The sequence below is a fragment of the Pongo abelii genome, chromosome 10, assembly GCF_028885655.2.
Source record: "Pongo abelii isolate AG06213 chromosome 10, NHGRI_mPonAbe1-v2.0_pri, whole genome shotgun sequence".
NCBI classification, from domain to species: Eukaryota; Metazoa; Chordata; class Mammalia; order Primates; family Hominidae; genus Pongo; species Pongo abelii.
The window spans coordinates 12,489,038-12,516,523 of record NC_071995.2 but is presented as its reverse complement, the minus strand read 5'-3'; the positions used below and the strand labels follow the sequence as shown (position 1 = coordinate 12,516,523).

The 27,486-nt window shown below is 43.7% G+C and overlaps 1 protein-coding gene across 7 annotated transcripts in view; it reads right to left on the bottom strand.

The window, feature by feature from the left end:
- Positions 1-27,486, bottom strand: part of ETV6 (ETS variant transcription factor 6) — a 285,690-nt gene that overhangs the window by 23,512 nt on the left and 234,692 nt on the right. For all 7 annotated transcript variants that reach the window (XM_054526846.2, XM_024256860.3, XM_024256861.3 and 4 more), the window contains 2 exons: positions 18,228-18,362; positions 1,819-2,364 (listed from right to left, as the gene is read on the bottom strand). In XM_054526846.2, the coding sequence (XP_054382821.1) occupies positions 1,819-2,364; positions 18,228-18,362 (681 nt within the window). The remainder of the gene's footprint in view (positions 1-1,818; positions 2,365-18,227; positions 18,363-27,486) is intronic.

Sequence of the window (27,486 nt, the reverse complement as noted above, 5' to 3'; positions counted from 1 at the left end):
CACCCAGACATATAACCACTAGCTGGTGATGGCTAGCCGTGTTTTATGTAGATGCCACCCACGCCCCACCCCCAACTCTGCAGGATCATTTTGAATTGAATCCTAAACGTATATCATTTCCTTTTTCATAGTTTTTAAAGCATATAAGTCATTTTTGTTGGCCATTTTATTTTCTTGATTCAACATCCCTGATGTAAATTATTTATAATAGTGAAACTGAGACAACACTGGTGGTGCACTTGGGGCCAGAGAAAAATCTAGAAAGAAATGATTTAAATAAAAAAGGGACAGTACCGGCCGGGCGCAGTGGCTCACGCCTGTAATCCTAGCACTTTAGGAGGCCGATGCAGGCGGATCACGAGGTCAGGAGATCGAGACCATCCTGGCTAACATGGCGAAACCCTGTCTCTACTAAAAATACGAAAAAAATTGGCTGGGAGTGGTGGCGGCGCCTGTAGTCCCAGCTACTCAGGAGGCTGAGGCAGGAGAATGGTGTGAACCCAGGAGGCGGAGCTTGCAGTGAGCCGAGATCACGCCACTGCACTCCAGCCTGGGCGACAGAGCGTGGAAAAAAAAAAAAAAAAAGGGACAGTACCTCAAGGCAGAGGTAAAGTAGGCTTGTAGGAGCCTGTTGTTCCATTGCCATCAGCATGGCAGCACCCCGATGGTCAGCTAGAGCTCTCACAGGGTCATGGGCTCAGGGAGGAGGGGGGCATTTCTCACCTTTCCCTGAACAGGTCTGTTCTCTCCTGCCTCCAGGCCTCCCTCCCACTATCAAAAGCACAGTCACTTCAGCATCACGCTCTCTCCCCTGCAAAGCCTTGCTCGGTCCCTCCAGTCAAAACGCACCTTCCTTCTGGCTTTGCTTCTACAGCGCTTTATTACTCTGGCAGACAGTAGGTGCTCAATGAATGCTGGTACATAAAATGAATGGGAAATGGGGCTTACTTCATTCTGCCTTATATCTTAGTGGTTTTCACCTTTGTCTCTCCCACTATATTCTAAATTCCTTGGGGAAAAAGATATTGCATGTTAAATTAGCTCTGTATCCCTACTCCTAATGCATTTATTTGTACACAGCAGGTGCTCAACAAATATCTCACTAATGGAGAAATGCTCTATGAAAAGAGCTAAGCTTGTCACATGGTTAGAGGATTAAGCTTCTGAAGAATGAGTTCGTGTAAATTATGAGCATCCTAGGAAACAGACAATGTGTAGATATTTTTCCTACTGGTTTCCACTGGTTTCTTCCCTTAAGTAAGCAAACTTGGGCTTCTTATAATAAATGAAAGAATCTGGGAGTGGTTTCCTCCGTCCAAATGGCCCAGCAACACCTACCCTCCAATACCATAATCCTGTTTTCCTCTCCTACCCGCTCCCAAGGTGAAGGCTGCATGGCGTTACTGCTCACAGGGTGGAATTACAGGCCTGAATCTGAAACAAAGCTTCTTTATGCTGTGTCTGGTCATTAATTAGCTGCTGGAAACTTCAGGACAGGGCCATTAGCATGCTCATAAACCTTTTATTTTAAATGTTTTCGCTTAGCCTTGATTCTGATGTGACTCTCCTTGTAAGCTGGACGTAGGACATTTGTTGCTTAACATTTCTGAGGCTCATTAACTACTCCATCCCAGCGGCTCATTAACCAAGCCATTAGGGATTTCGCCTCATCCAAGCAGAAGCCTCCACTTGCCCTCACAGAGCCTTGGAGGGCGCCTAATTGGGAATGGTGCGAGGCTGGCTGCAAAGATCACAGGGGAGAGTGGGGCTTTGTCAGGTCTCCATGATGCTGGAGCAGCGAGAGGGGAACTCACTCACCTGCTATTCTCCCAATGGGCATGGCGTGCTCTTCAGGGGGGGACACAGAGACCATGATGTGGTTCATGTAAGCCAGGTCTTCCCGATGAGAGAGGTTGATGGGCTTCCCTTCCCTATGCAGCCCGTCCTCGGAGAGCCTGGATTGTTTGAAATCCACGGAGTGCCGGGGGTTCAGGATCAGAGGGTGCATGATGGGGCTGGGCATCAGCTGGATTACGCGTGTGCTCTCCTGCCGGGGGCTGGATGGCTTCGGGTGGGACTCGGAGGACGCTGGGCAGTGATTATTCTCCATGGGAGACACTGACAGAGGGTAGGACTCCTGGTGGTTGTTCTCCTGGTGCGGCCTGGGTCCCTGAGCTCTCTCAGCTGGGGAGAGGCGGCGGATCATGTTGTCCAGGGGGGACCGGAGGGGCCGCTGCTCGGGGTCAGGAGAAGGCCGGTGATTTGTCGTGATAGGTGACCTGGAGCGGTGCAACAGTTCAATGGTGGGAGGGTTATGGTGCACATTATCCACGGATGGCCTGGGGGTCCTCTGGACACAGTTATCTGTGGAGCAGAGGGAAAGACAATCACAGACCCCAGTGAGTTGGCAGGACAGGAAACTCCCTGGGGCTCTACAGGCGGTAAATGGAGGAGCGTGTAGGTATGTGTAAAGGACCTTTCTCCCCAGAATGCAGTGTCTTTTTCACTGCTAAACAATTTAAAGGGTGCATTTTTTTTTTTTTTGAGATGGAGTCTCGCTCTGTCGCCCAGGCTGGAGTGCAGCGGCACGATCTCAGCTCACTGCAAGCTCTGCCTCCCGGGTTCACGCCATTCTCCTGCCTCAGCCTCCCGAGTAGCTGGGACTACAGGCGCCCACCACCATGCTCGGCTAATTTTTTGTGTTTTTAGTAGAGATGGGGTTTCACTGTGTTAGCCAGGATGGTCTGGATCTCCTGACCTCGTGCTCTGCCCACCTCAGCCTCCCAAAGTGCTGGCATTACAGGTGTAAGCCACCGCGCCCGGCCTTAAGATGTGCATATTGAAGCTATTTTTCTATTGCCAGGCAACCTAAGGATGTCTACAAGCATTCCGTTAATGACCTACCTGTGGCCTGTAGGCGCAAGGAAGCCAAACTTCCATGCCTCATCTTTTGGCCATCATTTAACTCTTCTACGTCGCTTTCAGAGGTGGAAGGGTTCTTAGGGGTTTCTCTCTAGATGCTTTCATTGACTTACATTTTCACAACTAAAATTTTCATATTCTCTAACTCTAGGAGTTATCAGTATTAGTGATAATGTTAATAATATTAGTAATAATTATTAGTAATAACTATATCTTAGATACTGGATTTCACTGTTTAAAACTTATAGCACTGCTGGCTGGGTGTGGTGGCTCCCGCCTGTAATCCCAGTTACTCGGGAGGCTGAGACATGAGAATCACTTGAACCCAGGAGGCAGAGGTTGCATCAAGCCAAGATCACACCATTGCCTGGGTGAAGAGCAAAACTTTGTCTCAAAAACAAAAACAAAAACAAAAAAAAGAAAAAAACCCCCAACCTTATAGCACTCCTAACCAGGAGATACCACTAGTACCTCTATTTTACAGATGATAAAACTGAGGCATAAAGAAGTTAAGCAACTTACCCAAGGTCACATAGCCAGTTAGGAGATTATAGAACCAGACTCCAGTCAGATTCTAGAACCTGTGTACTCATGACAACATCTGTCACTGCAACATAGAAACTACGACACAAAGTCACACCAAAACCTGCTCTAAGCATGCACAGTGGCCCCAATTTACAGAATGACAATCTTACTGAACTTGAAAGAACTTTTGGGAGCACTTTGCTCCTGAGTGCACAGATCCTACAAGTGCTCAGAGACAGGCAGAGGTAAGGAAGAAGCAGGATGGATAGACACCTCTAACAATACCTCTAACTCATCCCACTCAAAGTTGCAAGCTGGTGACATGTGAGCGAGGATAACATCAGAAGTGTACACAGCTCAGCAACAGAAGTAGCTCTGAGGGCTGGGTCGGGGAATGGACCGGCACACACCTGGCTCCAGAAGTCCCTGCTAAGGTGCAGAAGGACAGAAATCTGCCCATAAAAATGGGGATTTCTACACGGCTCCACACCCAACTCAATGAACTCTCTCTGGCCACATCTGTTCCCAGGGCAGTCTCACCAAAAGGATGTGCATGCTTGCTGTCCTTGTTCTGGTCAAAGAATTGTCCACAGTTCTAAGTAAAGCAAGTCAAACATATCACCTTTGTCCATTAAGATTATATATATATATGAAGAACACATAAAGGGAATTCAGTAATTTGATAGGGTCAGTAAACAGAGACAGACATAGTGGTTTTAAGTTTTACACAGGGTTAAGAAGAAAATGTAGACTTTTTTCTTTTTTGAAAGTTCTACTAGATCTCATCTATCATATGATCACTGAACAAAAATATTGTTCACAATGTTAAAAGATCATCTCCTTGAAGGCAAAGGGCTTATTTTGTGACTACTGTATAACCCACTGCCATAAATTCAAGTGCCTCATCATTGGAATAGCTATCAATAGGAGACTGATTTAATAAATTATAGTATATATCTCTAAAAAATGGAGTACTACGTAAAAGTAAAAAGGAATGAGGAGTATCTCGATATTTTGCTAAGGATTAGCATCCAGAATCTATGGTTAGATATGAAAAGCAAGATGAAGTATTTATGATCTGCCACCACTTATCTAAACAAGGAAAGGGGGAATTTCAGTTTCAACAATAGCAGAGTGGCTTGTACCAAACTAACCTTCTTACGGATAGAAATGAAAGAAACCATATTAAATACATTGAAAAAATTATTTGAAGGTATCAAGGGCAGACAAAAACCGGAGGGGATTTTACTCTTGAAAGAAGGGACCTGCACAGAGTGAGGTCCGTATTTAAACATCTTCCCCCCGATTCTGTTGATCTCCTAACTGCCCTATGCTGCATGTTCCTCCCCAGTCCGTGCAGCACAGGGCAGTTAGAACAGAAACAGAAAGTTGCTTGAGATAGAGTAGGTAGCTGCCAGAATGGCAGAAAATTGAAGAAACAAATCGCATACAGTGGGAGCCTCAGAGGGGAGAGTGATTAAATTGGCATGTAAAAGCTTCCTCAAATTCTTGTCTGATTACCGAATAGGCCAAGTGCCAGGGAGACCCTTTGGAGTTCGGTGAAAAGCAACAGTTGTATAATCAAAAGATATGAGCAGAAATCTCAGCTACTGGCTACTACAGTGGAGACAGAGTTCAGAGTTTGAGTCTCATCAAGTTCAAAGGCTCTGTAAACACTTCAGGCTGTTTGTTACCCCAGAATGGCCACAATGTAGGAGTAAAAACCCTAGGACAAGGGGATCTGCTAAGGGCAAAAGGCAAAATAGAAACAGATTGGACCTAATGAAACGTAAGACCATGCCTCTACAGATTCAAAGTAACTGGCCAGTAATTTGATTGCCTCCTAGAACAAAAGTCAATACTCTTCAGTGGAATAGAACACAATCCAGTGTCTCAATGTGCTCAGCATCCAGTCACAATTTTCTAGATATGAGAAGAAATACAAACGTGCAACTCATAATAAGGAGGAAAGGCCATCAACAGAAACAGAACTTGAGATGATGCAGATGTTGGAGTTAACACAAACAAACAGAAAAACTTTACAGCAGCTATTATAAATAAGTTCAAGCCCTAAAAGAAAATGATGGTTGTAATAAATGATGACACATACAGCCTGCCAAAAGGGAAATGGAATTAAAAAAAAAAAGACAAAACAAAGATTCTATAACTGAAAAGTATAATATCTGAAATGAAAGACTGGACTAGATGGACTTAATAGCAGAATGGAGATGAGAGAAGAAAGGGTTAGAAAATTTGAAGACAGATCAGTAAAAATGAAATCCAAACAAAACAAATCCTCAGTGACCTGTGGAACAATATCACATGGTCTAACACACATGTAATTGGTGTCCAAGATGGAGAATATAGAAAAAAACAGAGTAGAATAAATTAAAAAATAATGGCTAGATTGTCCTCAAATTTGGTAACAACATTATCAACAACAGTAAATTCGAAGGTACAAGAATCTCAAGTAAGATATGTAAAATAAAAACCACACCCAGCTACACCATAGTCAAACTGCTGAAAACCAAAAATAAAGAGAAAATCTTGAAAGCAACCAGAGGGAGAAAAGAAACTACGTACAGGGAGAGATTATAGTAATATACTATATATGCATAGTATGCTATATAGTATACATATACACACCATATATACTATATATGATTATAGTATATATGATATATAGTATATACTAATACTATATAAGTATATACTTATATAGTATATATAAGCCTACACTAATATATATAATATATTATATATGCAAATATACTAATTATGGCTGACCTCTTTAAAAAAACCTGAAGAGAGGGACTGCTCAAACACACACACAAGAGGGATACAGATGGGAACCTATAGACTGAAAAAGACTTAAGAGATACATTAACCTTCTGCAATTTATAGATGTTGTTTGGATTCTGATCCAAACTGTAAAAATCATTTATGAGATGGTTGGCAAAAAGTGAACACTAGTAGATTATTTGATGATACCGAGGAACTACTAGTTTTCAAGTGATATGATGGTTCTGTGATTATGATTTTATAGTCTTTTTTTGAGACCTATGTTGACACTATTTTTTTTTTTTGAGACGGAGTCTCGCTGTCACCCAGGCTGGAGTGCAGTGGCGTGATCTCTGCTCACTGCAAGCTCCACCTCCCGGGTTCACACCATTCTCCTGCCTCAGCCTCCTGAGTAGCTGGGACTACAGGTGCCCACCACCACGCCTGGCTAATTTTTTGTAGTTTTAGTAAAGACAGGGTTTCACCCTGTTAGCCAGGATGGTCTCGATCTCCTGACCTCGTGATCTGCCTGCCTTGGCCTCCCAAAGTGCTGGGATTACAGGCGTGAGCCACGGCACCCAGCCTGTTGATACTATTTACAAGGGAAATTATATATCTGGGATTTGCTGTAAAATAATCTGGGATGGTGAAGGAGAGAGGAGGTAGACCACAGAGGAAGACAAGATTGGCCTTGAGTTGATCATCAAAACTGGTGATGGGTACATGGTAATTCATTATACAATTCTCTTTACTTTTGTATAGGTTTGATATTTCCTGTTATAAAAAGCTTTTTTTTTTTAAAGTGCTTAATTAACCTTGCAAGGATATAGGTTGGAAAGACAAGCACTAACTTCCTCACTTTAACCCAAATGCATATAAATGCTTACCGGGCACCGACTAAAATGATCTGTAATCTTTTGTAGACAAGGCAAACTTTCCTTTTATAGATAATATGGATGTCAATTCTGCTACCCACAGAAATGTATTTATCTTTTGTCCCTGGTTCACTTTTCATTTGTCACAGAATATGATCACCATAAACAACTACTGAAGACAGTTCCAGTTTGAACTTTCCTATATTTTCTTCTAAATGCCATTTACAGAATGTCTCTTTACTTAAAAGCTTATTAAGGCTTAAAAATACTTAAGGATGATGAAGACCATGTATTGAAAAATCCCATTTCCTGAATCCATTTCCCGTCTTATAAATTTCAAAACGGTCACAGGCGTTGGTCAGTAATCTGGTTACCTGCAGGCTTTCTTTGATGTCCTGGGCTTCAAGGTTTAGTGTGTGGGTGTGCACTCAGGGCAGGCCTTAGGAAGTCTGGGAGGACCAGGAGAGGAAGAACTTTCATGCCAAGGATAAAGGAGGAACTGATGTAATGTCCTGGAGAGATTTCACTCTCCGTTCCTGCCCAGACCTTGGGAACAATGCAGGAGGGTGATAGTGCTTTGGATAATCCAACTCAGATTTGACTTTGGACTCAGGATCCAGGCAGGAACAGGACTTGGAGGAGCTTGATTTATTTATTTCTCTGCAGATATCACTCAAAGAGGAAGTACTTGATGAAGCTGATAACATTAACAGTAGAGAACTGGATCCGAGGGTATTTAATTCCAGGCTCCTGGTGGTCTGGGCACAACCACTGTCAAGGTTGAGAGGCCTGCAATGAGACCTTGCAAGCTTTGTTTCAGTCTGCAAAGCAGTGCCCATGTACGGAGTAGGCTATGACGTTCTCAGCCTGCTGCCTGCCGCCTCTGTTATTATAAGTTGGCAACAGGGCATGGAAACTTACGAGACCAGAGCCGGCAGGCAGAGAAGCTCCGGACACAGGAAATGCACTGAGCGGACAGTGGGTGCATTAAATCCTCCAGATGTAGGAGTCTTCTGTCTAAAACAAGAAGATTTTTTTGGTCTGGCCTTGGTGTCTGGGTTTGTTCTTGGTGAGCTGCCCAGCTGGAAAACTGGGAAATTATCCACATTGCCCTCATTCTGAAGGTCTTGATATGGAAGGGAAATATACAAGGAAGAGGGAGGGAAAGCCAGACATAATTAGTCCATGTGGCACAGAAGGAAGGGAGGAAGAAAGACCAAGGACTGGCAGGCAACTGTCATTCTGGTTGGAAGTGTTTTCTGATCCCAAACCTTTTTTCCTTGTAGACCTCTGTTAGACACAAATAATCCCTTCTTCTCACTGCCAAACAGCCTAAAATAAACCAGGACTTTAAGTGTGGTAATTTTCTTTACAAAAAGGTCCGATTTCTTATCCTTTCCTCTTATTAGAAAAGTTTCTCTACTTAAAATTCATAAAAATCGGACCCAATTTAATCATGCTATAAATAATAAATAACCAGTAAGCCTAAACAAACAAACAAAAAACTGCCTTTGGTGAAAGTTTTGACCGGTAAGTTTCCAGGGTAGAGCAAAGGCTAAGATCAAGTTTGCATCTCACACACCAGGATCACATTTCCAACATTGTGCTTTCCCTAAGCCCACGGATGCTGGTCAGAGAAGAAAGTCACCAGGGAGATGCAAGTCAACAGGCCCAGGAGGTAATGCTCACTCTAGCCTCAGTCCACTGGGTTTCACTTTCTCCCTATCCCAGTCATTTTGTTAAAAATTAGTGGGAAGTATGAATGATACACAGAGCTAGACAGAAGTCATAAGCTCAAGGTCTTGAGGTGGAATTCAAACTATATTTCATATACCACTCCTGGTCTCTTATGCCTATTATGGGTTGAATACCTCTCCCCCAAAATTCATAAGTTGAAGTCCTAACCCCTAGTACCCTCAGGATGTGACCTTATTTGGAAAGACGGTCCTTGCAGATGTAATTAGTTAGGATGAGGTCATTTTAAACATCCAATATGACTGGTGTCTTTATAAAAAGTATACTCTGGACTTAGAGACATACACAGGGGAAGAATGCAGGTGAAGATGAAGGCAGAGACCTCCAAGGCAAGGAATGCCAAAGCTTGCCAGCAAACCACCAGAAACGAGGAGACAGTCATGGAACAGATCCTATCTCACAGCTCTCAGAAGGAACCAACTCTGGCACACGTTGACATTGGACTTCTAGCCTCCAGAAAAGTGAGATAATAAATATCTGTTGTTTAAGCCACCCCGTTTGGCGTACTTTGTTACAGTGGCCCTAGCTAACTAATACGCCCCCTACTCCAGTTACCTGATGTTCAACCTCTGCTTGGTTTGGGGCCTTTCCACTGACTGTGTACCTGGCATTTCAGCCTATTGATCCCCACAATGTGCCAATGTCACTGAACTCCTTGGAGGGCCTGAGAAGAAAACTGCCCTAGTTTGGACTGGCTGATTCACATATGTTTGAGGTTATCAACAATAAACCCTAGGTAAGCTCCTAGAATTGTATAAGCATTTGATGACAGGGGCTAAACGAAACAAAATGGGTAACTTGTAGTACTCTGAGGCTTAATCTTCATTACTGCAGGCCGGGGCAGGACTGCTTTCAAACAGGCCACCCTTCCAGGGGATCAGTACAGAGAGTACATGCACATCTGCCGACACAGGAGGCCTCACAGGCCTCACAGTCGGCGCTGCAGACTGTCTTGCTCTTCACAGGCAGTATAGGGGAGTCTCCTTTGTCTCCATAAAGCAGCACAAAAGAAGTGAATGAAGAAATCAAAGGATTGGATTTCCAATAAGCCAATTAGGTCTGTTTGGGTAATCCTCTCAATCATGTATAAGGCCTGGGGTCACAGGTGGCACAGAGATAAGGCAGAGAGGCCCTGGAGTGGGGAAAAGAGCAAGATGACTCCTTAACTGAGGGCTTCCTTCTCTGGAGATGAAATCAAACTGCTCCCAGCTCCTTATCTCAAAGATCAGATGGCATTTCCCTAGGGGTAAAGGAAGTCTCTTGGAGACTTCCTGCCTGTCTTGTGAGAGTCATTCATGCATATTAGGGATCTCTTGCCCCTAAAACTTCTGGCTTAAGAGAGCACGCTAGCCCTAGGGCTAAAAGCAGCCTCCAGTTGGAGAACCCTGGTGCAGGCAGGGAGGGTGAGGGGCCCCTCCTGTAATAGGCCGAGGGCCCAGACAGATGCAAAGAGGGTCTCTGCACAATCCAGTCCCTACACTCCGTCACAAAACACATGCTGCAGCAAGGGCAAGGGTCAGAAGGTAAAAGGTCATGCTGCCCTAGGCCCTGAAATACAGGAGGCAAAGCAGGAAGAAAGGTCCTGGAAGGAAAGCAGGACTTGCAGAAGGCTGGAATGAGGCTGGGTCAGGGGAAAAAGGTGTTAAGTGGTGCTCGTGGGCCCCGCTCCCAGGGAGAGCAGGAAGTCAAGATCTTGACCTGTTTTTGATGGGACCTGTCATTACCTGCTGCCAGATTCAAGAATCCCAGAACAGAAAGGGGTGCAAAAAGGTTAATCTTGTAGTTCTTAAAGGAGGAGACAGCCAGAAGATTAATACAAAGGTTCCAAAGGAGTCATGGAGGACCCAGCGCTTGCCAGATACTGCAAGGTGACATAAAATGCAAGCAGTGCTTCCTTCCAAACAGGCCGTGTTCTGAGAGTAATGAAGACTGGCACTTTAAATGTATTTTCCCACAGAAATCATAGTGCAGATGAATCCACAAAGGTGTTCTTGGATAACTGCGAGGGAGGCAACGGCCCTTCTCTACGTATAAGGTGCACAAAACTGATGTTTGCACAAAGTGCGTGCAGTTGCGATATTGAGAATGGTTAAGAAAAGTGGAAGGAAAAACCAACTGCACAACACTGTGAATAGACTTACCACTACAGAAGTACACCTAAAAATGGTTAAAATTGTAAATGTTGTGTATTTTATCCCAATTAAAAATTTACACAAACAGAGGGGGAAAACAACCAAATAATAGCCAGAAATATTGAATCGTGATAATGAATAACATTTACTGAGTGCTTGGCTATTCTAAGGGCATTTTCCATATTAACTCATTTCTTTCTTTCTTTATTATTATTTTTTTTGAGACAGAGTCTCAGTCTGTCGCCCAGGCTGGAGACTCATTTCTTTCTTACGTCAACCCTTTGAGATAGGTCCTGTCATTTTCCTTCTTTTACAGGTAGAGACCTGAGACCCAAGGCAGTTGCCTGAAGTCACACAGCCGGTAAACTGGGGAGCTGGGATTGGAACCCAGGTAGTTGGGGGATGTAGAGTGCATGCATATAGGTGCTGGCATGCTCTCTGGCTCCGTCATGTATTCCATGGTTAATATGTGTAACAAAGATGTCAAACCACAGCCCACTGCCTCCTGGACCCTGCAGTCATCAACACGATTCCAGCAAGACTAGAGAATCGAGTGGGTTTACGACCAGTGACAGGATGTGACTTGAGCAGCTAAAGACTGCATCTACCTGGTGCCTACTAAGCAGCTGTAGCGAGGGGCCAGCTTTCAAGGTGTGACCTGCACTGAGGGGCTGGCTCCTCACGGGGTGGGTGACAGCCAGTGCGTCTGCTCTCAGAAGCCGGTGCCTGGCTCAGAACCCACAGTTCTCACAGACTGGGAGATTTTCGTGATGCTAAGACCGCCCATCCCAAGGGAGTTAATGATCTAGAAGGGTGAATTCAGTCCAACTCCGCCTGAGTTTTTAATATTATGAACTAGACATACTTTGGAGTCTCAGAAGTCATCTTTGACATTTTTTGGTATAAATTTGGCAGTAACGTAAGCAGGACCTGCCACACACTGTACCCCAGTCAGGTGACCTGAAAACTGCTTTGGCGTCCTCATCTCCACAACTGCCACTTGTCTTTCAATCATGTGCTCTATTTTCAGGGCGCTTGAGCTACAAACATTTATGAAAATGTATTTTGGTCTCCTCATTCTGTGCGCTGGAATGAATGCAGGCACTGGCATCAACCCCACCTGGGTTTAAATCTCAGCGTTGCTACTTGATTTGGGGGCATGTTACTTTATTGCTCTTAATCTTTATTTCTTCATCTATAAAATGGAGGTAATAATATCACCTTCTTTATAGGGTGGTGGTGAGGATTAAATGATTCAAACATGTAAGAGCTTAGAACAGGGCCGGCACATGACAAGGACCCAATAAATGTTAGCTATTATTTTGTTATTGAGAAGCAGATTCAGGCCAGGCGTGGTGGCTCATGCTTGTAATCCCAACACTTTGGGAGGCTGAGGCAGGCGGATCACGAGGTCAGGAGATTGAGATCATCCTGGCTAACACAATGAAACCCGTCTCTACTAAAAATACAAAAAATTAGCCGGGCATGGTGGCAGGTGCCTGTAGTCCCAGCTACTTGGGAGGCTGAGGCAGGAGAATGGCGTGAACCCAAGAGGTAGAGCTTGCAGTGAACCCAGATCGCACCACTGCACTCCAGCCTGGGCAACAGAGTGAGACTCCTTCTCAAAAAAAAAAAAAAAAAAAAAAAGCAGTAGATTCATATACCTCATCTTCTTTAATTATCTCATTAAAATTGTATACAATTTCTTTCCGCCAAAGCAGTCTTTGGGCACTTGGGTTTGGTGGTGGGGCAGGAGGGGTACGATTCCCCTCAATAAAGCAATCATATAAATAAAACTTCTGTGGGCCATCGCAGAACACACGCCACCCTCTCCATCTTTCACAAAGAAATGACTTCTCTCAATTATCGAGCCATTCCCATGTGCTAGTTGTAAGAAAAATTGAGATCAATTGCACTTCAATGCTTGAAAGTGCTCCTCATCACTTGCGATTTCCATGTTTACCTTGTGATAAAGAGCTGTCCCAGAGCAGAACTGCCACCTTAAAACTGCATCCAGTGCTATAGAAACAATCTCAGCCCTGCATGTGTGAATATCTGCAAATTAAAGTGACTAAGAATTACTGCCCCATAATCTCTTTGATGGGGCAGAAGAAAGGATGGGACTGAAGAGCTGAAATTATCAAGCTCCAAGCGGGTGATGGGATGAGAATGTTTGAGAAATCCAGATCTTGCTCCCTCTCCCTACAGACTGCATATCCAGTTCCATGGGGCGATTCTGCGGAGCTGGTCCCATTCAGAGACTTTAGCCCAGAAGGGAGGCTTATTTTATGTTTCCGTTGAGCTTTTAGGGGGCCAAATATTCAAGCAGTTCCAACACTAGAGGACAAATGATAATTAAAAAAAATATATATATATATACACACACATATATATTTAAGGGGATAAAACCCAAAATAAAAGAACCTAAGGTGTGAAAAGAAGTTATCATCGCAACTGCACATGACAAAATAAATTTATTTTATAGTCATTTACTGGTCTGATATTTCTAAAGATGCTTTGCCTCCTGGTTTTTGTGAAGGAAGTAATATCATTGTTTATCTTACCTCCTTTCTACATAACTACCTACCTGCATTCTAATTCATATTACAAAGATAAAATGAGTCACAACAGTCAAGGAAAAAGAATGTCCCTAAACTGAGCTTTTTATGATGAAATAAGTGAATGACGCTACTCTTGTTGCCACTCTCAGAGGGGCAACATTATCTGAAGTTCTGAATAAGGTGAGACAAATGAGAACAGAAGAGACTTTCTCCCGCTTCTGAGCAATACCAGGCAGGACACTGCTATGATTTTCTAGATTTTAGATGCTCAAGACCCTGAGGGAAGGGAATATGTCTTATCTTCATATCACCCAGGAAGACTCAGGTTCCTTGGACGTAATGTGGGGATTTGAGAGCTGTAAGAGACTGCAGAAACCATTTAGTCTAACCCCCTTCTTATAACTGGGGAGACAGAGCCAGATAAATGAGAAACTTAGCCCTTATGATCTGTTCTGGCAGAATGAAGGGTTAGGACCTGGTTTCCCGGCTTCCAGATCTCATCCTTTAAAATATACATACATACTCACACACACTCACCCCAGTTTGTTTGTTGAGGATGGTTCTGGTTCTGGTTTTGCCTGAATATTTGATATGTAGTCCTGGCTTACTTATTGATGGAGCCCTGTGTCACTGTCGTAAGTGTGTTGGTATGGGTGAAAAATTATAAGGTTAACCTAATTATATAAAATCACCCTCCCTTCCCACAACTAATAAGTAAGGAAAAAGAGTGAAAATGCTGGTTTTTCTAGAGGTAAGTGTAATCTGAGGACTGTTTTGCTCAAGCCATGATGTGATTTCAGAATGGAGTACATTATAGAGGTAACGAATGTTCACATATGGAGAGTTTGAATTAGCATGATGATCATCCTCATCTACTGTCAGGGCATGGAGGTGAACCTCTGAGCTAACACCAACTTCCTAGCTTCTAGCACTGCCACGTGGCTACTAAGGAAGGCATGACTTCAATGTAAGAAAGTCATAGAGGATACATGTGGGGAACTGGTGCTAGATTGAGCAAGACACATTTGTACTGTGATATAAATGCCCACCGTGAAATTATGAATGTCTGAACTGGTTAAGTTTGTGGCCACGACGAGGTGAAATCACAAGGCGCTTGAATGATGCCTTGTGTTTGTGCTTGTCCGTGCATGCTTCATTGTGCCAGGCTGCTTAACAGCTGAGTTGGGCCTTGTTCTCTTTCCATTCTGTCATTCCTATCCACCTATCCACCTACTTACCTACCCACTTACCTACTTACCTATGCCAAGTTGGTAGCAACATGTGTCATCTTGGGTTAACATGCTTTTATATGGAACTGTATTCCCAGTTATGTAAAATAAATCACTGGGGAAGTAATATTTGATATGTATAATTTCACTTGACAGATTTTTTTTTCAGAACCAGATCTTTCTGTATGTTAACATATGCCCACATCAATCATCTGTTATCCTTCATAATTAAATGTAACAGTATTGATTCTGGAAACAATTTATGTTGAGCTGGATTTTTTTCTTTTCAGTGGAGAAGAAGGGAAAGAGAGAGGAAGTAGCTGGAGGCAGGAAACTTGTACTGATCCATGCACCTCTCTACTTGTTCTCTGTGTCATCAAGGGTACCATATAGCTGAAAGGCAGGAGGATAGGGAGAGGGCCACCTCTTCATATCACTTCTGTGCCTTGGACAGCTCTTCTCCCTGGATACCACCTGATAAAGACCTACACTTCTCTCCTTGTTGTGTGCACCTGTTCACTGGAGCACATGCGCCCTGTCTGAATAGACAAAGGAGGGGGACACATGCTCTCAGACCTTGCTTCCTGGCCATCAGCTTTAAGGAATGGTCTCTGAAAATGCACTACTTTTAAGAGCTGGGTCTGAAGCAGAGCTAACTGGTCTGCAGGGCAATGACACCCTTGACCTCGGCCTCATTAGCTCCATTCTCTTACCTACCGAGCTCACCATCACCAACATCATAATACTTGAGAGAAAGCTCATTACAGCGTATGCGTGGCACATCTGTATTTACTTGGTTTGCGAGTAGCTCTCAGAGTAAGCCAGCTTTCTCTATTGCTGAGCTCCTGCAAATGAGAACAACAAACACACCTACTTCTGAGTCAAATCAGGCCAAGGGGAAAAGAGGAAGGATCTGTGAGGAGGAGAGACCATAAGCCTCCAATCACACTTAGGAATAAAATGGGGCTAAATTCCAAATGAGATTTAAAAAAAAAAAAAAAAATGAGAGAAAGAGAGAATAAGAGACAGAAAGAAAACCCATCACATACCCTTTGTATCTGAAAGGCAGGCTAGGTAATATATTTCTTGCCTTAACGTCAAGCCACGTAAACCCACCTCCTCTTCTCTGGAGTGGCTGGTGGCTATTATGCAAGCCAGAAATGTACATGGCAGGAAGAGCAAAAGAATGAAAAACTGAATTGGGGGAGGAGGGCAGCTGCTAAATTTAGCAAGGGTAGAGTGAGGGGAGGAAAGGATGAGAGGAAGGCAGGGAGTGTGCATGAAATGCTGTTCGTTCTCCATCATGGAAGCCAGGGGCCCTGCTGTGAAATGCTTGGCACAAGGAGGTGGTGTCAGTCGCCTGGAGTCAGGCTCTCTTTTGTGAAGTGTTAATTAGGAAAAACAAGAAACGTCTCATTTTTTTGGTTTGCCAACAACAAAACAAAAATGTTAGCCCTGCTCTTGGGGATGAGCAATCATTTTAAGGAAATGCCCCAAGGGACCAGGGTTCGAGGTCCCTAGTAATCTGGACCTAAGGAAAAGTACACATGAAGAAATTGGTACACGTTTGGATGTCTGTGGTCTCACCGATCTGAGCAGGTGAATCATGACCCTCAGAGGTACGATCCATCACTGAGTGCTCGAGCTGTTCAACTGTTTAGTGCAATGGTGCTCAAGTAAGGTTTTGTTTTGCTTTGGTTTGGTTTTTTTTGAGACAGAGTCTCACTCTGTCTCCCAGGCTGGAGTGCAGTGGCGCGATCTCGGCTCACGGCAAGCTCCACCTCCCGGGTTCACTCCATTATCCTGCCTCAGTCTCCCAAGTAGCTGGGACTACAGGCGCCCACCACCATGCCCGGCTAATTTTTTTTTGTATTTTTAGTAGAGACGGGGTTTCACCATGTTAGCCAGGATGGTCTCGATCTCCTGACCTTGTGATCCGCCTGCATCGGCCTCTCAAAGTGCTGAGATTACAGGCGTGAGCCACCGCGCCTGGCCTCAAGTAAGGTTTTTATACTCTATTTCTGTGCCCCAACACCTATTCTGGAACTAGGTCCAGGGCCTAAATTAAATTCTGGTCTTTTGCTTTCTACCAATGATTAAGAGGAACAACTGGGACACTTGAAATAAACACCGCCACTGAGTGCACTCTAACCAGCCTCCTTTGGTGCCCAACGCAGAAAGCCCTGGCCCAACACTGAGTTCATAGATTTGGGTTTTTTTTTTCTTTCCTTCCTCCAGCTTTTATTACCCCTGCTAAAAAAATCTCCAATGACTTCCCATTTCTTTCCTCCATATTCCAGAAATCAAAGTTCTCCATACTCTGGTTCCAAGCTAAGCTCCTTGGACTAGCTCTGCAATGACAAAATGCTGATCATTGTGAAGGCAAGGGTGATGGCTCAGAAGGGTTTATTTATTTTATTCTATTTGGAGTATGTTTGAAATTTTTTGTAATAAAAGAGTGGGGGAAGATAAGCTCTATAATCCAAGTCATCTAATTGCTCCCTATTCCAAAGCCTTACCCCACCCTTATGTCATTTTATTTGCCTGGAATGTTCTTCACTTCATCCTTGCTTATCAGAATCCTGCTGGATTTCTAAGGCGGGGTCCCCAACCTCCAGGTCACTGACTGGTACCAGTCCATGGCCTGTTAGGAACTGGGCTGCACAGCAGGAGGTGAGCGGTGGGGGCAAGTGAGTGAAGCTTCATCTGTATCTAGGGCTGCTCCCCACTGCTCGTATTACCGCCTGAGCCCCACCTCCTGTCAGATCAGCAGTGGCATTAGATTCTCATAGAAGCACAAATGCTATCATGAACTGTGCACGTGAGAGATCTAGTTGTGCACTCCTTATGGGAATCTAATGGCTGATGATCTGTCACTGTCTCCCATCACCCCCAGATGGGACCGTCTAGTTGCAGGAGGACAAGCTCAGGGCTCCCACTGATTCTACATTATGGTGGATTGTATAATTATTTCATTACGTATTACAATGTAATAACAGAAATAAAGTGCATAATAAATGTAATGCACTTGAATCATCCCAAACCATCTCTCACCTCCACTGTTGGTGGAAAAATTGTCTTCCACAAAACTGGTCCTTGGTGCCAAAAAGGGTGGGGACCACTGCTCTAAGGCATACTCCAGAGCTGCTTCCTTTATGAGCAGACCCTGCTTCCTGCATCTGGCTGTCATGGACCCTTCCACCACACCTTTATGGTGCCTACTATACGGTTACGCTTCTGTGCTTCTGTGTACATCCATCTCACTGCTTCGCTTTGATCATGAGCTTCAGGGAACCAAGAGTGTATCTTGTACATAGTAAGCACTCAATAATTGTCTGTTGAATGAAAAGTGAACTTACACGAATAAGACCAGCTTATCAAGTTAACAATTAAACTTCTTGGATTTGTCTAAACCTCAGGCAAGAAAAGAGAAACCTCTTCCAGTACCTTCTTCATGGTTCTGATGCAGTATGACCTCTGGCTGTGTGTGTATAGAGTTTCCAGGGTGGAAGAATGGTGAAAAAAGAATCCGAGGTTTCCTCTGCTTCAGAATATGCTGAAGGAGTTCATAGAGCACATCACCTGGAAAGAAAAAGGGAAGGGAAATCAAGAAATGGAAAGATGTTTTTCCAACAACGATTTACGGAGCAGCAGCTATGTGCCTGGCACAGTGCCAAAGATACAATTGGAGCGCAAAACAGGCCTGCCACCTCCTATCCTCACCAAGCTCATGGGGCACAGAATGCAGCACTTGAAACTCAAAAGGTGAGAGCGATGTGAAGTTTTAAATCAAACTTTTTTGATTATGAAAATCATATACTTTTTTTTTTTTTTTTTTTTTTTTTGAGACAGGGTTGCGCTCCGTTGCCCGTGCTAAAGTGCAGAGGCACGATCTCGGCTCACTACAATCTCCACCTCCCAGGCTCAAGTGATCCTGCCACCTCAGCCCTCCAAGTAGCTGGGACTACAGGTGCGAACCAACACACCCAGCTAATTTTTGTATTTTCAGTAGAGACAGAGTTTCACCATGTTGTTCAGGTTGGTCTCAAACTCCTGAGCTCAAGTGATCCACCCGCCTAGGCCTCCCAAAGTGCTGGGATTACAGGTGTAAGCTACCATGCACGGCCCCAAAAATGTTTTAAAAAGGCAGAAAATCAGAAAGAAAACAAAACACGACCCAGAATCCCATCACTAAGATACAGAAGCCCTGTTAATACTATCTATAGTTCTATAGTTAGAAGCAGGCTTTTAATAGTTGAGTATCCTCTCTTCCCTCCACATTAGGTTTTGAACATTTTCCCACATTACTGAACTGCTTCAGTAGCTGCCTAACAATGGCAGGGAATTTAAACTATCCCAATTTATTGCTCTTATTTTTGTGACGATGTTCTTTTTACATCTATCTTAGCTTGCACTTCAGATTACTCGAAGAATTATGAAGTCATTAAGAACATTTGTAATGCTCCAATGACAACTCATAGATTCTTCATAGAAATTTTCCCTACAGAGAAAAATATGCCTTTTTAACCAATCTCAATCCTAGACGGGAAAAGAATAAACATGAAAAAAATTCACAAGTCCGGTTAGAGGTGGTAACTATTCAAGATACTCTATAAGGAACTGGCATGTTCTGGGATGCTTCCCTCCTTTAAAAATGCACACAGGCGTTGTTCCAAGGTTCCACAATCTCTAGAAAATCATCTAGAGATGTCAGGCCATTGCCAGAGGATGGCAGGGGCTGGGTTGAGCGGGTGCCTTTCTGTTCTGATATATTTGGTATTTGAAGTGTCCACAAAGTAATTAGCAAAAAAAAACAAAACAAAACAAAACAAAAAACCCCAAAACCTGTCATGGTCTTGTCCCACCCCTTGACTTAGATCCAAGTTGAAAATGCAGGTGGGTGCCTCAGAACCCTTTGGGGGTGGGTGATTAATCTTTACAATATCACAGGCCTGTGACTGTCTCCTCATACCCTTCTCTACACACAGATATGCAGTCAGCAGTAATAACAAACAATGGGTCTTTGTCTCTAATTTTAGCGATTTTTTAAAACAGATATTTTAATTACCAACTTAAATTCAAGGCATATTTTGGGTTGAAGATATTGCTGTATTATTTTTTCTTTCAAGCTCAGCATGGACCTGAGAAATGTTCCATATTAATTTCTTTTTTTCTACAAACTCCCGCTCCTCTATCACTGATACTAAATAAAGCTCCACGGATACCCTATTCTAAGGGATTCCTGAGGGAACCTTGTGTTTTTGCCTTGACTTTGTTCCTACCTCTACCTTTGAAATTTGGTTGCTGTTAGTATAACTTTCTGCCACTACTTAGTATCATGACTAAATAAAGCAAAATACCTCAAAGAGCTGTAGACGCCATGTCACTTGGGTATTTTATTAAAAGGAGATGGGCAGGGAGACGCAGAGGTGTCCTGGACCAGACTTTTGAAACTGCTATGTATAAGGGAGAACCATGGCACACATGACTGCATTTGAGAGCTGAGAACGGCTTCGGAATTCATTGAATCCAAACCTAGTAGTCATGGTGATGTCTCTGATGAGGCGGGGATAAAGAGCCTGAAATACAGTCCTATTTTAATGATTCATATTTTAATCTCATACAAAAATAAGCCCCTAATCAACACTTTGTTTCTTTTGGTTTCGTGTAATGACTTCCTGAACTTTTGCTAATTTACATGGCCTCACACTTGCTGGGTTTTATCTATGTTTTTTTTTGGTAGTATGCGGAATAGAAAAATGAAAACATTGAAAAATGTGTTCTTGATGATTACTATTACTAAAAAAAAAAAAGGTCCAGTAATTAGTGTATCCATTTTGGAAGAGGAGGCCAGGATATATAAATTTAGTGCCTGTGAGGGTGTTCAGCTTGGTTCACTTAACCAGGCGGGCTGGTGTGGTGGTGGGAGGTGCTGACTGCAGAGGTGGGCACGGCTGCCTGGGTGGGAGTCCCAACTCCTGTGCACCAGGTGACCTTGAGCAAGTCCCTGAACTTCTCTGCAAAATGCAAATAATAACACCGACCTCCAGCATTTGCTATGAGGGTTAAAGGAAGGAAAGGTCAAGAAGCACCCAGAATAGGGTCTGGTGCACAAACTGCTCCCTGGACCCCTCTTGGTGGCTGCTTCTGGGCTTGGAGAAGCCCCCGGTGGGGTGGCTCAAACAAGGGCTGGAGAGCAGGCAGGTGACTTTTCCTTCTGTGTTTTCATGAGAAAGAAACTGAGGAAAGACAGCAGCATGGTGAAGAGGCCATGCTCTGGAGTCAGACTGGTGTCTCCTCAGGCATGCCCTTTAATGTCACTTGGCCTCAGTTTCGTCATCTATAAAATGGCAATGTTGATGGCATCTACCTTGTAGGATCGTTGTAACGATTCAATAAGGTGGTCTATGTAACGAGCTCATTACGGTGTGAGGCAAACAGGAAAAGCTCAGTAAACACTAGTCATTGATTTTACCACCACCACCACCACCACCACCACCAGGAACACTCCCATCATTACTATTCCTGATATTATTACAGTGGCTTAGGACAGGTGTGTAGATCTCTAAGGAGGTCTCGCGTGGAGAATAGAGGAGTATCTGGGTCACAGCCAACTTTATGTTCCCCTTCCAGAAAGGGTAAAGAAGGTTAACTGAGGTGACTCTCCCAGTCTTGGGTTCTCTGGTTGCCTCATCCTGACCTGGTGGGCTAAGCCTCTGGGGGGCTGACATGTGGTCTGCTGCACACCTCCCAGGCTTCTGCGTGGGCTCGCTTCAGCCTCCCATACTGACACTGGCCAAGGAAGCAGGGACAAAGGGGTTCTTCCCGAGTGTACAGGAGGAAGCAGGGGGAGGGGTGGGTCAAGTGGACTCGGCCAGTTTCCTACCTAGACCATAAGCCTATTATGAGACTAATAAGGTATCAGGAGTTATCGTAAATGCCATCCATGAGGAGGCTACCGGTGGAAGCATGGACCCGAGGTCCTGGGTACTGGGCCAGGAAAAAACTTAGTTCTAAGACCCAGGAGTGTGGCCTTATCTGAGTCAGTCCATGCAGACATGTTTCCTCAGCAACCAGGGGCTCAGTCAGGGAATGCGGCTGGCTCAGCAAAAACACGTCACCACCATGAGGACGGGGACCACTTGCTGTGCATGCACTGTGAGCATATGATTGGCAGCGACAGTGTGTCCCAATAATAACTTGGAATATTAGACCTAGACAAGATTCTAGAGGTTTCCTAGATTGACTCAAACTTTGCTCACTAAGAGTCTCCCACCTCCCCTTCTCCCAGAAAGAAGTGGCTTTGGCTGGGTACTTCCAGTGATGGGTAGCCAGTCACGGTGTAAGCAAACCATTTTTGGACAGCTCTAGTTGATAGAAAATTTCTTTGCTGAGATGGAATCTGGCTTCCCCTGCAATCCCTGTACTTTGGTTCTTAGTTTTGGCTTCTGAAGTAACACAGAATATGTGTCTTGTCTATAACAGGTTGCTAAGTAAATGAAGACGGCCCTCCATCTTCTTTCATTTCCAGTGTCCCTTCATTCCTCGACACCCAGCCTGCTCTCTTGATGTATTCTTCAAATTTTCATATATGGAGGAGATCACATCTAAAAGGTGTTACTAACAAAAGAATCTGGTTAGGTGCTGTGCCTCACACCTATAATCCCAGCACTTTGGGAGGCAGAGGCAGGAGGATCACCTGAGCCCAGGAGTTTGAGACCAGCCTGGGTAATATAGTGAGATCCTCATCTCTACAAAAAATACAAAAATTAGTTGGGTGTGGTGATGCGCGCCTATTGTACCAGCTACTTGGGAGGCTGAGGTGGGAGGATTGCTTGAGCCCAGGAGGTTGAAGCTGCAGTGAGCTGTGATCGCATCACTGTACTCCAGCCTGCATGACAGAGTGAGACCTTGTCTCAAACAAACAAACGAACAAACAACCCCAAAACAGTCTCTGGGATAAAGAATATATTTAAAAATGTTATATTTATTTGCCTACTGAAAATAAAGAGCATGCGCCACAGCAGTGTATATCTAACTTAGCTAATGGCTGAAATTCAAAGGGCATTTTTCAGAAAATTCTTAACCCATTTGATTTTTAATAAATCTTCCCTCTCTTCCCAGAAAAGAAACACAGTGACGAGTACTAACTAGTGTTTCTATTGTACTATTCAACGGAACCGAGCCCTACTGGTCAAAGAACCATGGTTTTCGCTGGTTCCTCCATCTAACTTCATGCATACATACAGTTCATGTAAACACACACATGTGCAGAGGTAGATGTGCCATGAAGCTAGTGAGCTTTGGGGCCCTTCACTTGTGCAGGTCCCTGGGAAGAGTTCTAGAAATATTCATATTGACCAAACAGTAAGCCTTGGGCCCATAAAATCTAGATATACTCCTGGGTGCATGCGCGTGTGCACAAACACACACACACACACACACACACAGAGAAACAAAACACAGTTTTGCATTGGTGATCTTTACGTGAAAAGCCAGGCACGTTCTTTGAGAATCCTAAATTCCATTATTGTATTGCAATGTGTTTCAAATGGACAGGAGACAGCGAGTGAACAATACTGCTGCGACTTGGCCGATCAATCTTACTAATGTCTGAGGACCAAGAACATGCAAGATGCTGTTGAGGGGGGTTAAATTTATTTAAGTTACTTAATTTTAGAGGAAAGAATTTGGGCTCTGGAGCAAGGGAGTCCCAAGTTTGAATCTTGTTCCTCTATTTGTTCCTCTGTTTGTCAGCTGTATGCCCTTAGGGAAGCTATTTTTCGTCTCCGAGCCATAGTTCAGGGCTTAGTTCAATATTTTTGTGTGTAAAATGAGAACTATGCCACAGACTTGGCAGGGCTGTTATAAGGATTAAATGAGATGATACGTGCAGAGCACCAGCCCCACATCTGCCATCATAAACGCTCAATGGATGGTGTCTCTTGCAATTGTCATAAGCGTGAACAGATGTGTCTCACAAAATCTGGCAAAAAATGTTTTCTTTGTTTCAGTACTTTTGTATTTAAAGCACACGCGTAAGTTTTACAAAGTCACATTCATATGGATGGAATTTTTTTTCCCCAGTTGACATCATTTCATACAGACATTTCCAGTTTACAGTTAGCTCTTACAGTCCCCATTTGCGGTCGTATTGCCAACTTCTTTTATTGGGTTTCTTCCCTTTAGCTTTTAAGCAGTTTCAAGTTTTTTTTCCTGTCCACGTGTACATGCCCCTTGTCCCCATCCTCCCTGTTAGGTACTGCTCCTGTTTCTCTCCTCCCTTTACAGCCAAACTTTCCAGGGGAGCTGTCCAACACCATTCTCACCACTTCCTCACCTTTCATTCCGGTTCCCACTCCCACCTTTCTCCAATCTGCTTTTGTTCAGGTCACCTCCCTGTTGTCAAATCCAAAGGGCAATGGTTGGTACTTGGGGAACTGCCTGACTTCTCAACAACATCCTCACCAGCAATCTCTACTTTCCTTCTCTTAGAATACTCCATGGCTTCAGAGATTTCCACCTATCCTGGTTTTCCGCCTACTTCTCTGCTCTTCCTCCTTCTCCAGCCCTTCAATAGTAAGGTTCCCCAGGTCTCTCACCAGCCCTTCTTCTTGGGCAACCTCATCTACTCCCATGGCTTCAATCAGCTCATCTATGCTAAATCTACTCCAGCCTGGCACTTCTTCTGAACTCCAGAACCACATTCCGTGATCTCCTAAGTAATTCCTCCTGGAGGTCATATAGGCACCACACATTTGATGTGCCTAACACAAACATCTCTACAAATGAGATGGTGTTCCTTAGGTCAGCAAATGCTCAGATGATCAGACCAGAAACCTGGGAGTAATCGTTAAGTCCTCTCTTCTCATCTCACATGAAATTGGTCACCAAGACCTGCAGACTCTGCCTTTTATCTGTTTCTGGAACCACCTCCTCTCTCAGTGGGCCTCACCTTAGTTAATGTCACAACTATTGCTCGTAGACTGCAGCCCAACAGATGCCCCGCCTCCACTTTTCACCCCCGCACCTTGCCATGCCAATCCTCTGCCTGTAGTCCCAGCTACTCGGGAGGCTGAGGCAGGAGAATGGCGTGAACCCGGAAGGCGGACCTTGCAGTGAGCCGAGATCGTGCCACTGCACTCCAGCCTGGGCGACAGAGTGAGACTCCATCTCAAAAAAAACAAAACAAACAAACAACAAAAAACAAATGGCTTCTACTTGTCTTCAAACAAACATGTAAAATCCTGAACATGACCTGCAGAGCCCTGCAAAATCTACTGAAGAAATAATCAGTGAGTGAGTGAATGAATGGCTGTGAGGCTACTGTGCATCCCGTGATATTTACCCTCCCCAAGTTTGTTTAGCTAGTCCTACACTGGGGGTGGTTGGGGAATTTCCAGTTTTTAACTACTATAAATAGAATTGTTAAGGGCATCTTTTTTTTTACCCACTCTTGGATGGTTTCCTTCGGCTATTTGCTTAGGAATAGAATTATCAGTGAAAGGGTATGATTAGTTTAAAAGTTCTTATTATACACTACTTGTTCTCAGAAGGCTGGAACCAATGTTTCGCATCATCTGCAATGCTACCTAGAGCCTCTCCCAGGGGGTTTTGCAACTTTTAACTTCTCAAGTTCAGTAGGTTTAAAGTAGAACTCTAACATTGTTAAAATCTGCATTCTTCAGGTGATGATTTGCTATATACATATCCTTACACGTAGATTATCTAAGTAACGCATTCTTTAATTTGCAAACAGCTCTCTCTTCTCTTTGATTTTTATTCAGAGGCTTCAGTTTCCTTCTGGCCATTTTTTTTTTTTTTTTAAAGTAAGAGTATGCCTGGTGTGGGAGAGGTACTTTTTAGATGTGTCAGAATGTTCTCTCTGTTGGGCCCTTTCTGCCTTTGATGGGTTCAGGATGAAGCCCTAAGCTTCGGTCCCTTAAGTTACATAATAAATTCAACAGTGAAAACACCAGTGCATAACATGCCCATTCCTGTAATGGGACTGCTTGGTTTTCTAACTCTGCTTGGTCCTAGTTTCTTTTTTCTTTTTCTTTTTTTTTTTTTTTCTGAGATGGAGTCTCACTCTGTTGCCCAGGCTGGAGTGCAATGGCATGATCTCGGCTCACTGCAACTTCCACCTCCTGGGTTCAAGCGATTCTCTTGCCTCAGCCTCCTGAGTAGCTGGGAATACAGGTGCGTGCCACCACGCCTGGCTAATTTTTTGTATTTTTGGTAGAGACGAGGTTTCACCATATTAGCCAGGATGGTCTCGATCTCCTGACCCCGTGATCTGCCCGCCTCGGCCTCCTGAAGTGCTGGGATTACAGGTGTGAGCCACTGCACCCAGCCTGGTCCTAGTTTCTAAGCATTCCATTCAATGCATTTTTGCAGGCCGATTGAATTAACCTTTTAATTTAATATGGAGTGCCTTCTGTGACCACAAAAATAAATTAGTCTTTTACTTAGCAACAAATATTTGAAATTTGGTTTAATACTTATGTCTTATATACAGAGACCCTGAGAAAAAGGGAACAGGTTGTGGGAAAATTTAAGTATTATATTTAAGACAAGAATAAATCTGTTAGAAAACAGATATAGTAAGACAATTACAGCTGGATATAGAATATAAGGTAAGATAAACAAAATAAGCTCTCAAGAAAACAGAACTTTATGAAATAAGTATGTGTTTAAAGGAAGCACTGTGCAGTTGGTTTTCCCTACATTACCATCACATCAACTTGTATGACCAATGTTTAGCGTCATCTGCAAGGCTACCTAGGTCTCTCCAACTTTTAACTTCTTATGTTTAGTAAGTTTAAAGTAGAAACCTAACATTGCTAAAACTTGCATTTTTCAAGTATATGACAGCAGGGTGGGTGCCCACCTCCATTTCACAAATGGGACAGGCAAAGGGCTAAGAAATAAAATGATGGCCGGGCGCGGTAGCTCATGCCTGTAATCCTAGCACTCTGGGATGCCAACGTGGGTAGATCACGAGGTCAACAGATTGAGATCATCCTGGCCAACATGGTGAAACCTCATTTCTACTAAAATGCAAAAATTAGCTGGGTGTTGTGGCACACACCTATAGTCCCAGCTACTCAGGAGGCTGAGGCAGGAGAATCGCTTGAACCCTGGAGGCGGAGGTTACAGTGAGCTGAGATCACAGCACTGCACTCCAGCCTGGTGACAGAGCGAGACTCCATCTAAAAAAAAAAAAAGAAAAGAAATAAAATGACTTTCACGTAAGTGACCTATCGAAGCATTTCTCCGACGTGTGATACACTTTTTTTTTTTTTTTTGGCTTGCTCAAAGACACAGTAAAGAGCCAACTCTGGTGTCTTCAGACAAGGGTCATGCCTGCTACAACTCCCACATTTCTGGGCTACAATTTCCCTTCTGTGACCTATATCCTTGGATGCTCTGACTGAATACTAAAACAGCCAGTTGACACAGCCCTTCAATCTGGCAAACCTACCATTGCTTAATAGAAATTAATAGGCCAATTTTGATTCAAGAAATACTATGTAAAGACCAGTATTTTCAGTTTAACTTTGAAAGAAAATTTTACTATATTTGAAAAATATAAGCAAAGCATATTTCCAAAGACAAAGGTTCTGGTGGGTTGGAAAGGGAAGAAACAATTTGCAAAATCACACTCTAGTATATGAAAAGACTGCAGATTTTAGTCTACTAAAAT